Below are 15,143 nucleotides of genomic sequence, written 5' to 3' on the forward strand. Positions count from 1 at the left end.
TAAAGGCAGCCCAGAGTCCCACTGGAGCCCGGGACCAGGGGCCGCTTATGCTCTAGAAACAAATATCAGCCAATTTAACTGTCAAGTCTTGGAGGCAGCGCTTGTCTGGAACAATGACGTTTATGTTTGACCAAAACCTTCAACAGGGCAGAGCCAGGGAACACAGAGCCATTCCGCCAGTGGGGGGGACTTAGAAATGTCTAATCATATATTGTCTCTAACAGTGTATTATTCAACTTTTGTTTTGTTAAAGAAGGAAAAGTAATACTATCGAGTCACAATACTAGAATGATGTGACCACCCAGGTGGGTGCTACACATCGGCGGTGTTAGAGAGTAGTCCCCCCCCCCCCGAAGCGCTTTGAGTGCCATATAAATGTAATGAATTATTAAAATCGCAATGAATAAATAAATAAAAAAAATCGCAATACAAATCAAATCGGCACCCATGTATCACGAAAGAATTGAATTGGGACGAAGCTTGTCGACCCGGCGTAGTACTCACCAACACTTGGTCTGGGAATCAGAACGCTCTATGGAAGAAAAGTTTTAATCCCACAATAAGCCGTATTAGATACGTACACATTACATATGCGGGACACTGCACCTGTTGCTGATGATGCAACATTAGAGCATTGGAAAATCCTGATTTAATGTCCCTACGAGTGACCTTTTTAGTGTTTGTTATGCAGTCTAGGGAGTGAGGAAGTGATTCCAGACATTGCTTGATTTCCCTTTTATTGATATTTTCAGGCTATTACGTCACTGTAATCCGCCCAATGAGCGAAACCGGTAATGTCGGCTGTGATTCGGAGTCGGGGGGGGGGAGAAAGTGTCAAGCTCGTTGCAAACTGACCCCAATGCTGCCATCGCTGGCATATGTCAATATTTTTATTCTAATTGTAACGCTAATTAAAAGGATACGAGAAACTGTTTGGTATTTGGTTTTTACTCGTTAACCAACTTCTACAAATACACAAAACAATAAAAAAGCTCAAAGGCTACTAGAATAATGTGGGAATGCTCGGAAACAATGTCCTACCGTCCTTGTGCAAACGCAGCAACAGAGCTGAGCTCTAGAGTCCGGAGAACCGTCGGCCTCTTCTACTCCGTGGCTTTTCCTTCGGCTCTACCCTCTGTGGTTTTAGCCGCTGAGCTAATTTCTGCCTCCAGAGCATCTAACGCTTGAGAATCTGCAAAAGCTAAAAAGTGGGACAACACTTTCACTTCTCCACCACCACACTTCAGGGCATCATGTGTTTGGTGATCGGAGGCCTTAGAGGGGGAATCACATCAGAAATGAAGTCTTACAGATGCTGAGTAAATGCTGGTAAAGGGTTAGGGGAAAAAAAGGGTTTTCTAGCCTTTTTAGAAAAGGTTAGAAAACAGGTTAGCCAAAGGACAAAAAAGAACAGCTGGAATCCTACTGGCTGAGGACAGGATGTTATGTGAGCTGGGACCTGACTTCCTGTTGCATTAATGAAACTCACAACAGCCTTAAACATTCAGACAAGTGGAGGTCAGCTTCTTGCCAATAGAAGCTTTTATTTGTTTTCGTTTCATCACACAGGTAACTGCCATGACCGCCGGGTCCAGAGAGGAGAACTGTGGGTAAAACCATCTAGATCAAATAGTGCACAGACGAGCTGTTTTTAAAGCATCTAGATGGACATCATCTGTGCTGCGTCCCATTGGATGTACACGGGGGAATTCAGTTTGTCCCCCGGAGAAAAGACACCACATGAACTACTGCATTTAGAGGTTAACCGTGTGAGGGGCCACTACCGAACCATAGCAGCCTTTAGACACTGGTTCACAGTCCTGGCGAGGACACTGTTTGGTGTGAACGTCTGAGTGTGTATGGCGGCATTCTCCAATCATTAAAACTCTTGACCTGACCAGCCCGTCCCCTCTCCCAAAGATAAAAAATATAAAAACATTGAAACAAGAGATTGGAAATTTCAAAAAAACTAAGTGCCATCCTATTTTATGGTGGAGAAGTTGATATGTCTGCACAATGAGATCCAACTAGTAAACTTTTTTTTCATCGTTTTTCATTTTGATGACAATGAGCATGGTTTAAAGATCAAAAAAGCAAAATAGCTTCCAAATTTTGGTACATATACCGATCTGTAACTTTGTTTTTTTTTGTTTTTTTTGTCTATCAAGTTTTTACTTTTTTTCCACTGCGTCCCTTCTGCATCTCTGTAAGAGTCTGCACAGATAGAGAGGGGCGTTTCCATCCGCCCGTTGATCCACCCTTCTGTCTGTCTGTCCGTCTGTTCATCCCTGTGTCTGGACCTGCTGTGTCGAGAGGGTGCGTGCTTGCTTCCTGTTCCTGTTTCCTGCTTCCTGTTTGTCGGTCAGCGGGGCCAATAGTCGTAAGCGTGAGCAGTACGCAGGGCAGGCTGGGACAGTCATTTGGCTATGTACACATTCATGGTCGGTCCATGGCTTCCAACAAACAGCAGCACTATTTCCGAAGGTCTAGTACACACACCTGGGACAAAAGAGGACAGAGATCAATCTGTAGGACTGGACTGTCACCAAGAGATGCTACAAACACCCATTCAAACAGCCAATTTCAATTCAATTTTCATTTTAGTTATGGTGTCAAATCACAACAAGAGTTATTTCAGGACACTTTACAAATAGAGTAGGTCTAGACCACACTCTGGACCCCCCCCCACCCGCAAATCCAAGCATTTGGTGTGACAGTGGCGGAGACAAACTTCCTTCAAACAGACAGAAACCTCCGACAGACCCCAGCTCTTGGCGGGCGGCCATCTGCCGCGATAAAGACAACAGAGGTCAGCCCGGTGTGTACTTACAGATCCGTCTGATGCGCTGGCTCCCACTTTGTCCCCCGCTGCATTCCAGCAAACCTCAAAGATTCCCCCTGTCCCTCTGTAACTGTGGACTAAAGCACCCGTCTGCAGCACGACAGACAGGAGGACAGAGTCAAGGGACAGAAAATAGGTAGGCTTTAGGCTGTTTTACGGACAAAAACTTTGTCATTTCATGGAAATTCATTTTGAATCCCTTGTTGCTGTGTTATGATCAATGACGCAACCAAATGGTGGGGATAAAATAATTTTAGTACAGAAAACTCAGATTGGACAGATAGTGTAGAGATCTGAGGAGCAGGTAACCATAGTCCTCAGAAATCCACTAGTTTAGAATTACAATACAAAGAAAGTAGAACATCCGGTCGAAATGTGGGACAACTCTGCAAAATTTCCGGCGGCACTGGAACAATCCCGGAAATTTAATTGTGGATACTGATAGGTTGGTATTTATGCATGTAAGTGTTCAAATGTATGTAACCGTTCACAGGGAGCTTTCAGAGCAGAGTCAGCAAGAAGGGGACACCAGGTGGCAGGAATAGATCAGAATGTGTCAAACTAGGAGAGGTGTATTTTACAAAGGAGTCGTTTTAAAGGTAAAACTGTCTCGCAGAAATAGATCAACTGAGGACGCAGGACAAGAAGACTATAAGAAACAAACGTCTCTCTCAAATATTCTGATGGTCATTAGTCACGTGTGTATAGACATCCGTGTGGATACAGAGGCGGCTCACTGTGTCATGAAAGGTTGTTTCCTGTGTGAATAACGCTGCAAATGATCTGAAATCTTTGGACTCGTCATCTTTGAGGTCTCCATCATCATTTCCTGATCTCAACCCCCACATCAGATATAGACTAGCTGCCGATTGACCAGAAAGATTCCCATCTTCATGGCTTTCATTTAAAGGGAACTGACACTGTTTTAAACTGTACATGTTACAAACACCCAGTCCGTCCTATTCACTTCCTACCTGTGTATTCCAGATGTGCACGCATTTGTCAAAGGAGCCACTGGCCAGATGTCGCCCGTCGGGGCTAAAGGCCACGCTGTAGACCGGCTCCTGGTGTTTGGTCAGCGTATGGATACAGATGCCTCTCTCCACGTCCCAAAGACGAACCGTGGAGTCAAACGATGCACTGTGGAAGGCGGAGCCGGGGACAAACAGCGTTAGGGAGTTTTGTCGTGGTGTGTACAGCGAGCTGAAAGGCCGGAGGGAACTTAATTCCTTCTCGGCTTACTAACTAGAAAACCCACACAGGCACTCACCTGGCTAGCATGAGGTTAGCGCTGGGGTTGTTGGTTCCAGGGCCGGTGGGGCTCCATTTGATGGTGTAGATTTCTTTACTGTGGGCCTGCAGGTCATGGACACACGAGTCCTGCTTCATACTCCAGATCTGAACAAAACACAAAAGCACAGATCAACAACTTTATTAAACCACCACGTGTCGAAATGCAGTCGACAGCTAGCCTGTATCAATTTTAACATAAATGTCTAATTCAAGTCAATGTTTTTTTAAATCATCGCGGTTTCTTTTAACCGCAATTAACTGCTAACATTAGCTAAGATCTTAAAGTGCTCATATTACGCTTTTTGGCTTTTCCCCTTTCCTTTATTGTGTTAAATATCTTTTTGGGTATGTAATAGGTATACAAAGTGAAAAGCCCAAAGTCCCCCCCCCCAAAGGGACTTACCATCTCCAACAGAAAACACTGTTAACAAACCGCTCCCAACAGCTCTGTTGTAGTCCAGCCTTCCGTGACAAACGTGTGTCACTTTGTAACACGTTATAATGCTCGCCTAGCTGCTAGCGTGGCACGCCCTCATACTCGGCTTCTGACTGGCTAGTAGTCCTTCCCTAACTGTGCACATGTGCGACTCCCAACAAAGGTAGAACAGAAGTGTGATGGCTCGCTCTGTAGCTAAAACAGAGAGCTCAACACAGGGTGAAAAGAGGAGCTGTTTTTTGAAAGTTAAACCTATTCTGGTACAACCTCTAAATACAATTATGAAGCTGAAAATGAGCAGAATATGAGCACTTTAAGGCGTATGACTGGTAATTGTATATAAGTGACTTTTGGTCAGACAATACATTTTTTTATTATTATTTTAATTGTTTGTTGTTGGCACTAAACACGTGCACTGCAACAAAAATTACAAGGGAGGGATACAGGTAGAAAAAATGTGTTTTATGATAATAAATAGTTGTTTAGGCCATAGACTGTGTATTTGCGTTATTATTATTATTGGTCACATGACAAAGATATAACCAAAAGATGTACCCTGGAATTTTTTTTTAAAACGTTAATAAATCTTTGACAACAACTATATCTTTAAATCGCAATTATTTCTGAAAGAATGAATTGTACAGCAACATTTTGGAACTGTTGCAGCTTTATCTTCAGCACACACAGCAAATAGCAGGGAAACTTCAGAATGGAATGTCCTGCCTCCTAATTAAGACGATTCAAGTAACAGTGGCTGCCCAAAAGAAAAATGTTTGGCTTCTTACAGAGCAGCACAAATCCTCAGATAGCGCCTTTTACTATAAACACAATAAACTTTATTGTAAGATGGACACATCATTCCTTTCTCTATGGCTCACAGGTAGCAGTGATAGTGATGGGTTAAGAAGACAAGATGTCCACTACCACCAGGTTTAGCGCTCACCTTCAGTGTCATGTCGTCCGAGCAGGAGGCTAGCAGGTTCCCTGTGGGATCCCACTTGATTGCATTTACTTCATTCTGGAGGGAGAGAAGAGATCGGGTTGGTGATGTATATACAGCATGTTGTGTGTCGATATGGCGGACGATATTACTTGCAACAAATAAATATGATATTTCAATATACACAGTTCTGTGCTCAACAAATTGCTGGTTCACTTTAAAACAAAAGGAAATCATTGATAATATTTATATTGAACACATGGAATTAGGGCTGCCCAATAAAACGTTATTGATTCACCCCTGTTCGCGATTTAATTTTTAAATAACTGTTTTTTTTTAATTGACTGATTCTCATTTAATTTTACGAGCCAACTGCAACGCTACTTCTTTTTTCCGTGAGTTTTAAACAAAGACTGTATAAATTATGATTTAAAGCGCTCCTATTCGCTGGGAGTCAGGCCTACGTTGAATATATAAGGAACGCCTAAAAAAAAGAATGACAGTTACGTTTTAAAGGGCCGTTTCTACTGATGTTTTCTTTAAAACTAACAAAAAAAAAATCTCTGAGTGTCTGTCGCAATATGTCGCAGCCTTTCATCCCTTGTATATAGAGGAAGTTGATGACAACAACAGTGACAGCAACCCTTTTTAATCTCTTCTGGGCGCTCCGAACACAGTAGAAGACACACATCAGTATTACAGACACAGGTGTGTAACTACAAACACACCACTTACCGTGTGTCCCTGGAATGTTTTAATGGGTCGGTCCTGTCCCAGTTTACAGACGTGGATGCACATGTCTGTACTACAGGAGGCGAACGTGTTGTTGCTCTGCCAGTCCACGTCTAGCGCAGGAGCTGTAGGAGATGGAAAGAATGACGTCAGCGAGATTAAAAGCTAAGCTGGAAAATACTAATAGACAAGAAGAGATTATTTTTGTACCTGAATGGAAGGGAAACTGTTGTTTGGCTTCTCCTGTATGGGCATCCCATATGATTGTTGTCTGGCAGGACACATGTACATTTAAAGTTAGAGCTAACAACGGCTGCACGGTACATTTGTTTGAGCCACTTCTTAAAACAGATGCTGGTTTACCTTGTCTACTCCTGCACTGAGGATAAAATTGCCTTTTTTATTCCACTTAAGGGCAAAGATGGGACCTTTGTGTTGGCCAAGTGTACTGGCCAGGTTCCCTGTGGAGCAAAACACACAGAAAGGGGAAAAAAAGGGATAAATATGACGCAATAAATAACAAGCCACTAAGGGTCTGAATGACACCAAACGGGTCAACACCTGAATGGTAATATGCAAACCTGCCTCTAGGTGGCAGCATTGTTCAAGGGTGATCTAAACCATGTGACATACAGACTAAGCAAACCAAATCACCACAGCACATTCATTATTAGTTTCCACAGCAACACTTGTATTTATCCTTTTATACTTGCTAATATATAAATATATGAACATCAACACACTTGTATCTTGTTTTAAAACTCTTGATATAAAGTTGCAGGGTTTCCTGAGATCAATAATACATGTATGTGTTTAATAAATACTAAGTCATCTCACCGTCCTTTGTCCATATTCTGGCAAAACCGTCATAGGAGCCTGTTGCTAGCAGCGTTCCCTCGCTCTGCCAGAGAGAGAGAGAGAGAGAGAGAGAGAGAGAGAGAGAGAGAGAGAGAGAGAGAGAGAAGTGTAAGAGTGGCTTATAGAGCTGGATAGATAAGCATGGCAAGGCCTTAACGTGGTCTGTTGCAGTTGCACAATTTGCAGGCTGAATGAACGTGTGCTGTGATTCAGATGGGATTAGAAGAGAGGCTTGTGTTTTTCATCAGCAGGGACACTTTCCAGGACTTTTTTTTTTTTTGCTCTGCCCTTGGCTCAGGTTTACAATCCACTGGCTGAACTAAAGGAAAATCCCACTCTCTGATGATCTTCAACTGTCAGACATCATCAACAGCTATGTTGCAATTTGCCTTTCTTGTGTATACAGGACTGTACATGCAGTACACTAAGCAAAGAGCATGTTTTGTTGATGTTTGCTTTCTATGCATGTACAGTTTGTTAAGTGTGTTTACATTTTATAAAAACAAGCATTAGCAAACTAAGTCAAAGTATTTTTTAAGATTAAAAAAAACAAAATTCTGATAAAAGCTATTAAAAAAAAGATGTGACGCAGTGTTATTAACTTACATGGCAAATGTTTCTTCCATTCCTACAACTTTGACCTGCTGCCATATTTTTAACGAATACACCCATGCAGGGAGACTCACACGTTACATGATGGGTGAGTGTGCGTGTGTTAGCTTACATTCCAGTCTAGCGAGGTGACGTCTTTGTTGCTGGGGACGTCCTGTCCCCCCTCTCGTATGCAGTGTCTCAGGACAAGCTGCGTCGAGCTGCTTGTACTGTTTTCACTCAGGTTCCAGATGCGAGCTGTCGAATCCCCAGACCTAAAACAGCCAGACACATTTTAACATAAAGCATGCTTCCATAGACGTGTTCCCGCTTTAACCTTGTTTGTCAGACAATTTCTAACTGGGTTTCATCTAAAACATCTTAAGTTAATAATTCTTTTATTTCTGGCTATAAAAAGTGTATCTTGCTGAAGCGGTCCACTCCGCAGCTCCCTACAGTCGGCATGTGGTTATCACAGATATCAAATCTTCTCCCTCTGGAGAAACGGAGTTATGACCTTGATCACAATTCAGACCAATTCAGAAGACTTTGGAGACGGTTGCATTCCTTTCTACAGAGCCGTTGCTTTGTATACAGTGTGTACAGTCCTAGTTTGTAATCATATTTAATTTATTTTTCTATCATTCTTCCAATTTAATTTGTGTACATTGTAGCATCAGTTGTTGTTTGGGGTGTGAGTTTTCTGTTGTGTATGTGTTTTTTTATACATACATACATACATACATACATACATACATACATACATACATACATACACATATATTTTTTTCTGTTGCTCATATTGATGTCTGTTGCATTCAAAAATCAATTAAAAAAAGAAATAAGTTGCAGCAGTGAGGTATTCTGCATCATTACTCCCTTATTACACATGGCACATTTAAAAATCTATTTATTTAATTTAATTTTTTTAATTTAAATCTACTTTTTCTATATTCTCCTGGGGTTTTGACCCGATCTAGCTGAAACTTTGCATTTAGCATCTTCAGATCGCCCTGACAAAAAGCTATCAAAAGAATTTTTCTCTGTTCAAATATTTAGCATCTCCAAACTAAATGCTATGAAGGTTTGCCATGCCACTCTGGGGCTAAGGACCAAATTTGGCAAACATTGGCCATCAGGCGGAGCTACAAATATGAAAATTCTTTATCTCATGAAGGGCTCGTGCAATTTTTACACTACTTGGAGGGTACGAGCTAGGGCCACTCCAGAGGCTATGCCCACGAATGTGTACTGTACTGTACCGCTTTGGACCCCATCATAACTGCAGTTCTAGTATTTCAATTTCCATTTGCTTGACATTAATTTAGACAACTGGAATACGTAAAACACAATGTCACTGAAAGACATCACTGGAAAATGATCTTTGGGTAATGAGCTGTAGTTTGCACAAGAGATAAAGGGGCACCCCCGTGGCTTAGGGTTAAGCTTAATTTATGGCTGCGGTGTTGACTTCACCACAGCCTTCATTTCCAGCCCAAAGGCTCGGCAAGCGGTTGTACGCGGGCTCCACTTTCAATTCTACACGTTCAGCTGGGAAGAACAGCTCCGTCTCTACAAACGTCTGTATGATTCTTCATGTTCAGACCACAGCGAGTCAAACAGCCTTACATACTGTATGTGGTCTGAGAGAGACACACCGCACTGGGAAAAGGAGAATGGAAAAACATGATAATGTTTTGTCAAAGCTAAAAAACGGCTTCATGGGAACATTGTTCTTAACAGTGTTACAGGCAGACAGTAGTTTAGATTTGAAGATAAACAGCCACGTTAATGAATAGACTAGATAAATGTAATGTTTGGCAGTACATCAGTGTTTAACATGTATTTGTTTACTTATGTTGCCAGGCAGCCTTTTTGCCTTTGCTTACCCTCTCTTCTTCTCTACTACATCTTGCTTATTCACAGATTATTTTGTCTGAACGCCGTCTAGTGTTTGGGGGAATACTGCAACGAACAACGTGTTAAGCATAAACGTCTCCGTGCATGCTCGTAATGCACGCACCTTCTACGGCGGCCCGTGTCTCGCGAGTATACCAACGCTTTAAGGGCATGAACCATAACGCTTTCGAGTCAGGCTGGGGACCTTCCGTTCATCTCTCTACCTTGTTTTCTATCGTCTTTCTACTTGCGCTGTCTAATAAAGGCATAAAATGTCTGCATTTATGTAGAGTTTGATTTAAGTTTGATCCATATAGAGCAGTGTTTCTCAAAGTCCGCAACAAACTGCAATCAAAGTATGGTCAATCCAGACCATAAACCTCATGTTAGCAGTACAATACATTGATGAAGAGCTACATTTTCTATTTATCAATAAATTTGTGATGTTGAATATACAAAAAAATAAAGAAATGTCAACAAATTAGAGAAAAGCTGAAAAGGGTGTAAAAAACGAAGAAAAAAGCTTAAAAAAACTTAAAAAAAAGAACAAACAACTAAAAATGCGGGAAAATAAACATCGGAAAAAACTGGTACCGAATTCCATATAACGATACCCAAATTGGTCCAAACGCTGAGCAGGAAAAAGAACTCTTGACTTGTTGTTGCTTAAAAGTTAATAGTTAATTGATTAAACGTTAACTTGTTACTGCCAATCGTTCCGGACCTCCGACCTGGAATGAAAATCTTGACCTAACCCTGCGGACCTTTGAGTGATACGTTTGAGAACCTCCGATATAGAGGGAGAGACCAGTGTCAGAGGAGTATGCTAGGAGAAGGAAGGGGACCAACCCTGATGCCAGCAGATCGCTGACTGGGTTCCAGGCACAGATGAAGACCTCGGACTCGTGGCCCCGCAAGACCATGGCCTTGTTCTGAGGGATCTCCACATCGCCGTCGACCTCCATCAGGTCTGCGTGGTTGTCTAAGCACAGAGTTGGATGGGTGACACACAGCGAAGCAGGAAGTTAGCAAGCCAGGAATGTCTAGAAAACACATTGTCTACAACCTTCTGTAAGGTCTTTGCAATTCTTAACCACTATCAGTGAGTGAAATACCCTCACAGTGTTCACTGACAGCCAGAAACGGATGTAAAGTAATATTTCATTACTAACATTTATATACCATAAATGACCAAAACTTCTTAATTAAAAGATCATTTAATTCCTGGTTTTACCACCATTCCAAAGGTCAAATGATATTTCTTCCTTAATGAAAACACTGCTCAAATCTATGCCATCGCAGGTAGCAAACCATCATAGCACGGCCTTTTCTACGCGTGAACGTATTACTCACTAGCTAAGGCATGGGCTCCGTTCTCCTCCCCGTTGGCAGTATTCTCTCCGTTCTTGGCGTTGCCGGCAATGCTCCCCCCCGTGGTCGATGTTGGTGCTGAAGCAGCAGCCTGTTGCTGGGCCATTTTGTCCCGGTAGGCCTGCTGCCTCGTCTGAACAACGTCCGGCATCACGGCATCAATCAGGGACAGAGACTCTATGGGCCGCCCGTCAAATAACGTGCCGTCCTATGGAGTGGGAGAAATACCAGTTTAGAGAAGAGAAAGGAAAAGGTTTCAGGTTTCAAATGTCCATCTGTTGGACAATTTTCAGCCAAGAATCACAATCACAAAAATCCTAAAAGAAAGTCCTAATTTAAAACACACACACACACACAAAAAAAAACCTAACACTAAAAACTGTTCTTTCTTAATCAAAAACCAACTCTCCATCCTCCCCCACAGAGCAGGAGAGTAGAGATTTGTCATCTTGTTTGTGTCCCACCTCACTGATCCTGACTTCATACTCACAAAAAAATCTTTTGTTTTTCTTTTTACCTAATTATTTTCCGTTTATACGGTACCGCCGACGGCAACTACATCATTTCATTCAAGCCAAACAGAGCGAAAGCAGAAAATGCATTGCATGTGCATTTTTCTTAGAAAACTATTAGTTTTTAGAAATGCCTCATGATATACTGTCTCTAGAAGTGTATGATTCAACTTTTGTTGTTGTATCAAGAAAAGAAAACCGCAGTACTCAAATAATACGAGAGGAGAGGAGAGGACCCACCTCATTGATGCTGACTTCAGCCTCGACATACTGCAGGCCCTTCTGGATGATGCTGATGAGGGCAGCAGGGGGAACCAGAGCACCATTGATGTTGGACTGGCTGATGTGACTCTCTATGCCAAATGTAAATGCTGAGTGGGAGAACCCTGGAGAAGAAAAGAGCGGGAGCAGGAGAAGATATTTTTAAACGTTGGAAGGAAATGCTGTATATTAGGGATTGACCGATTATCTGCACTGGGAGAATATGAAAGTAAGCTATTAAGGTTTGTGTAACATTACATAGTTTGTAACATTCCAAAATCTTAATTTTGACTAAAAGATTTTCACTGTTAATGCATGTTGGTTCTAAATATCGACTTTCGTGTTATTAATTACTATTTATTGTCGGTCCCTGCTGTATATCACAGTAAATCATGACTTATTTAAGAACTACATTTTGTCAGCGGTTCATCGTTACTTGCACGCTACTGTTACTATTCTTTTCGCACTCTTGAGCATTTCTTATACATGTTTCTTTTGGAGGTTGCAAAACAGATTGCTTGTATTGCAACCTCCACAGCTGCCCCTTTTCCAGTTCTCTCTGCTGTAGCACACCTGAACAAGCTGATGCTCAAGCCCTGGGCCAACACAAGAGTTGCATTGGGTGCGTCAGGTGTGTTCAAAACCATAACGCAATGAGCATACTTCCATTGTTGTGCGACGGATTTATTTTCCACTGCAATAACAGCTGCCTCCAGTAGAGGGGCTACAGCAAAAGCACTCTATGGGTTCACTGGGTATGGAAAGTTAACATTTATAACCCGGGCATAGTATTTAAGTACTAATATTCATGTAATCAGTTCAGCTTTCAGTATTCGGTTAAATTCAACAAACTGCTTGTTGAATTTAAAACAAATGAAAGGAAATGATTTCCAACTTTCTTTAATTGAACATTGAATTGAATATAAAAGGCGCCACTAAAAAAAGTGACAGTTACATTGTAAAGTGCTGTTTTCCACTGATATTTCCTGTCAACCAACACAAAAAAAGTATCCATCAAAAGAGTATCTTTCGCGATGATGATATTAAAAAAACAATATATTGTGCAGCCCTACTAGACAGTTTGATAGGTTGGTGGGAAAACACACCGCTAATAAAAGTGACATTTTAAGAAAACATCGACTTGATAAATATAATACGGTCTTGGGACGATACCTGACTCCTGTAGGTATCTGTAGACCAGGAAGTTGACCTCATCACTGCTAATGCTCATCTTTACTCCTGTTACACCATGAGGTCAGCACGCACACACCTAGCCTGGAAAACAGAGAGAGAGAGAGAGAGAGAGAGAGAGAGAGAGAGAGAGAGAGAGAGAGAGAGAGAACTATCATCAGTGAAGGGAAACACTGCCGCTCAATGTACATGATATATACAATACATGTAACTACCATTCAATATAGTAAAGGTGGAAAAACAATATTCCACAGTGTAATCTTTCAAAATGCCCACACTGAAGTTAATTTGACTGTTAAACAGTTAAAGTCCTTCTTACATTACATAATAATAAAAGTAATCATTTTTAAGAAGTAAAAAGTTTTGAATACATTTTTACTTCTTTCAACCATACATTAAGAGTCATAGTAGATTTTCATATTGCAATAATATTATACATATTATAATCTACATTGAATCATTGTGAAAAACAAACTTTCTAGATGTTACTTTGGCCAGGTCATCATCAAAAAAAAAAATTGTATATTCCTGATTTTGTCCATGTTGACATTAGTTGCTGCATGTACATTTATTAAAAACTTTGCTTTGTTTATCTTTTCACACTTTTCACTAGACGTCTAGACTGGGACGAGGCCGTTATGTTTAAATAACGGCCATGCTGATTCCAGACAGACAGCTTCTAGTGACCAGCATCCAGTGACCAGCATCCAGTGACCAGCATCTAGTGACCAGCATCTAGTGACCAGCGCTAGAGCCAGCACTCTAGTGACCAGATCTCGAGGACTCGCATCTCAGTGACCCAAAGCCTCTATGACACAGATATAGGACCAGCATCTAGTGACCAGCATCTAGTGACCAGCATCTAATGACTAGCATCTAGGGACTAGCATCTAATGACTAGCATCTAGTGACTAGCATCTAATGACTAGCAAGCACTTTCTTACTGCTGCTGCCGTACAGTGATTATCTTCCCTGAACATACGCCATAGCCGGGTGCTTCCCGTCTCCTCCCTTTTCCTCTTGTCCTCTATTCATGCTCAACGCCATTTGTTTTATAACTCCTTTCTCAACTCAAGCTGTATCTACTTTTTTTTTTTGCCGCGTTACCACAGACACCACACACCTCATTTTCGCTGTTCGGCAAGGATCCGCCCCACTCTGCATATGATTGGCTAAAACTCATTTCAATAATCATAGCCCAGAAATCCAGCACCAGGCCCGAGTACTTTAAGGTCTGAGTAAGTTAGAGTTCCTCTCATATAATCCGTAGGGGAAATCAATTCACACGAAAATATAAAACCGCATGCAAGTTCCCAAATGTATTTATTTATTTTTTCTCACGGCCGCACGCAGGAGTTCCGGCACGGTGCCGGAATACTTTAAGCCCTGTACACACTTTTGCCAAATGAGTTGAGTTACTACCTCTTAGGGGGGAGGAGGAATCAAATCAGGACAAAAGCATATCATCCCAGCCCCACATGATACTGCCATATAATAAAGACTATTTGAATATGGACGCTCACCACTGTGTGGCTTATTGTTTACACAAATGTTAACGCCACCACCTCCGATAAAAGTGTAGCTCAGAGTTGTTTTCCCAAGCTATTCTGTGGGAAGCACACGCAGCGACACAGACAGAACTACAGGCCAGCACAGGTTTTCTGAAGACAAAATAAGTGGAGGCAATTTTAAATGATCACAAAAGCAGTCCCATCCCTACCATAAATTACAACTATGGGTTGGGAGAGGGGAGGCTGTCAACCTATTGTTGCGCTAGCTGCGCCCAAGGAGGAGGCAGCTAGCAGTTTAACAGCCCACAGAGCAGGACAACAACTAGTGCGTTGCCAAAACGTTATATATAACAACATCATATCCGTTTCCAGCAAAACAGAGCGAAAACAGAAAATCCTTGTTACAGTATGTACTCCCTTACTAAATATAATAAATAGACTGACAAGTGATGTGCATTCATTTTAGAAAACAAGTACATGTCTCGTGATGTACTGGCTCTTGAAGTGTGTTATTAAACTTTTGTTGTTAAAGAAGAAGAAAATTGCAACACTCAATACTATGGAATCGCAATACTTTTAGATTTGCAATTAGAGTTGTTCTGATACCAATTTTTGCTTTCTGATACTGATTCTAATACCTGAACTTGTGTATCGGCCAATACCGAGTACTGATCTGATACCAGCGTGTCATATATTTTATTATGTT

General features: G+C 41.6%; 1 protein-coding gene and 1 long non-coding RNA gene across 3 annotated transcripts in view; one reads left to right on the forward strand and one right to left on the reverse strand.

Annotated features, from left to right (window-relative positions):
* Window positions 1–1,141: 1,141 nt before the first annotated feature.
* The window catches only part of LOC116695615 (F-box-like/WD repeat-containing protein TBL1XR1), a 53,931-nt gene continuing 39,929 nt past the window's right edge, over window positions 1,142–15,143 (reverse strand). For both annotated transcript variants that reach the window (XM_032526013.1, XM_032526012.1), the window contains 14 exons: window positions 12,909–13,010; window positions 11,715–11,860; window positions 10,945–11,170; window positions 10,441–10,573; window positions 7,826–7,967; window positions 7,081–7,144; window positions 6,607–6,704; window positions 6,454–6,514; window positions 6,247–6,368; window positions 5,515–5,589; window positions 4,113–4,240; window positions 3,817–3,982; window positions 2,831–2,932; window positions 1,142–2,499 (listed from right to left, as the gene is read on the reverse strand). In XM_032526013.1, coding sequence (XP_032381904.1) covers window positions 2,473–2,499; window positions 2,831–2,932; window positions 3,817–3,982; window positions 4,113–4,240; window positions 5,515–5,589; window positions 6,247–6,368; window positions 6,454–6,514; window positions 6,607–6,704; window positions 7,081–7,144; window positions 7,826–7,967; window positions 10,441–10,573; window positions 10,945–11,170; window positions 11,715–11,860; window positions 12,909–12,966 — 1,548 coding nt within the window. In that variant the 5' untranslated portion in view covers window positions 12,967–13,010 and the 3' untranslated portion in view covers window positions 1,142–2,472. The remainder of the gene's footprint in view (window positions 2,500–2,830; window positions 2,933–3,816; window positions 3,983–4,112; window positions 4,241–5,514; window positions 5,590–6,246; window positions 6,369–6,453; window positions 6,515–6,606; window positions 6,705–7,080; window positions 7,145–7,825; window positions 7,968–10,440; window positions 10,574–10,944; window positions 11,171–11,714; window positions 11,861–12,908; window positions 13,011–15,143) is intronic.
* Window positions 8,812–15,143, forward strand: part of LOC116695664 (uncharacterized) — an 813,105-nt gene continuing 806,773 nt past the window's right edge. Inside the window, exon 1 of the long non-coding RNA XR_004333514.1 lies at window positions 8,812–8,899. This is a non-coding gene — a long non-coding RNA (uncharacterized LOC116695664). The remainder of the gene's footprint in view (window positions 8,900–15,143) is intronic.

The sequence above is a fragment of the Etheostoma spectabile genome, chromosome 9 (assembly GCF_008692095.1).
Source record: "Etheostoma spectabile isolate EspeVRDwgs_2016 chromosome 9, UIUC_Espe_1.0, whole genome shotgun sequence".
In the NCBI taxonomy this organism is placed as follows: domain Eukaryota; kingdom Metazoa; phylum Chordata; class Actinopteri; order Perciformes; family Percidae; genus Etheostoma; species Etheostoma spectabile.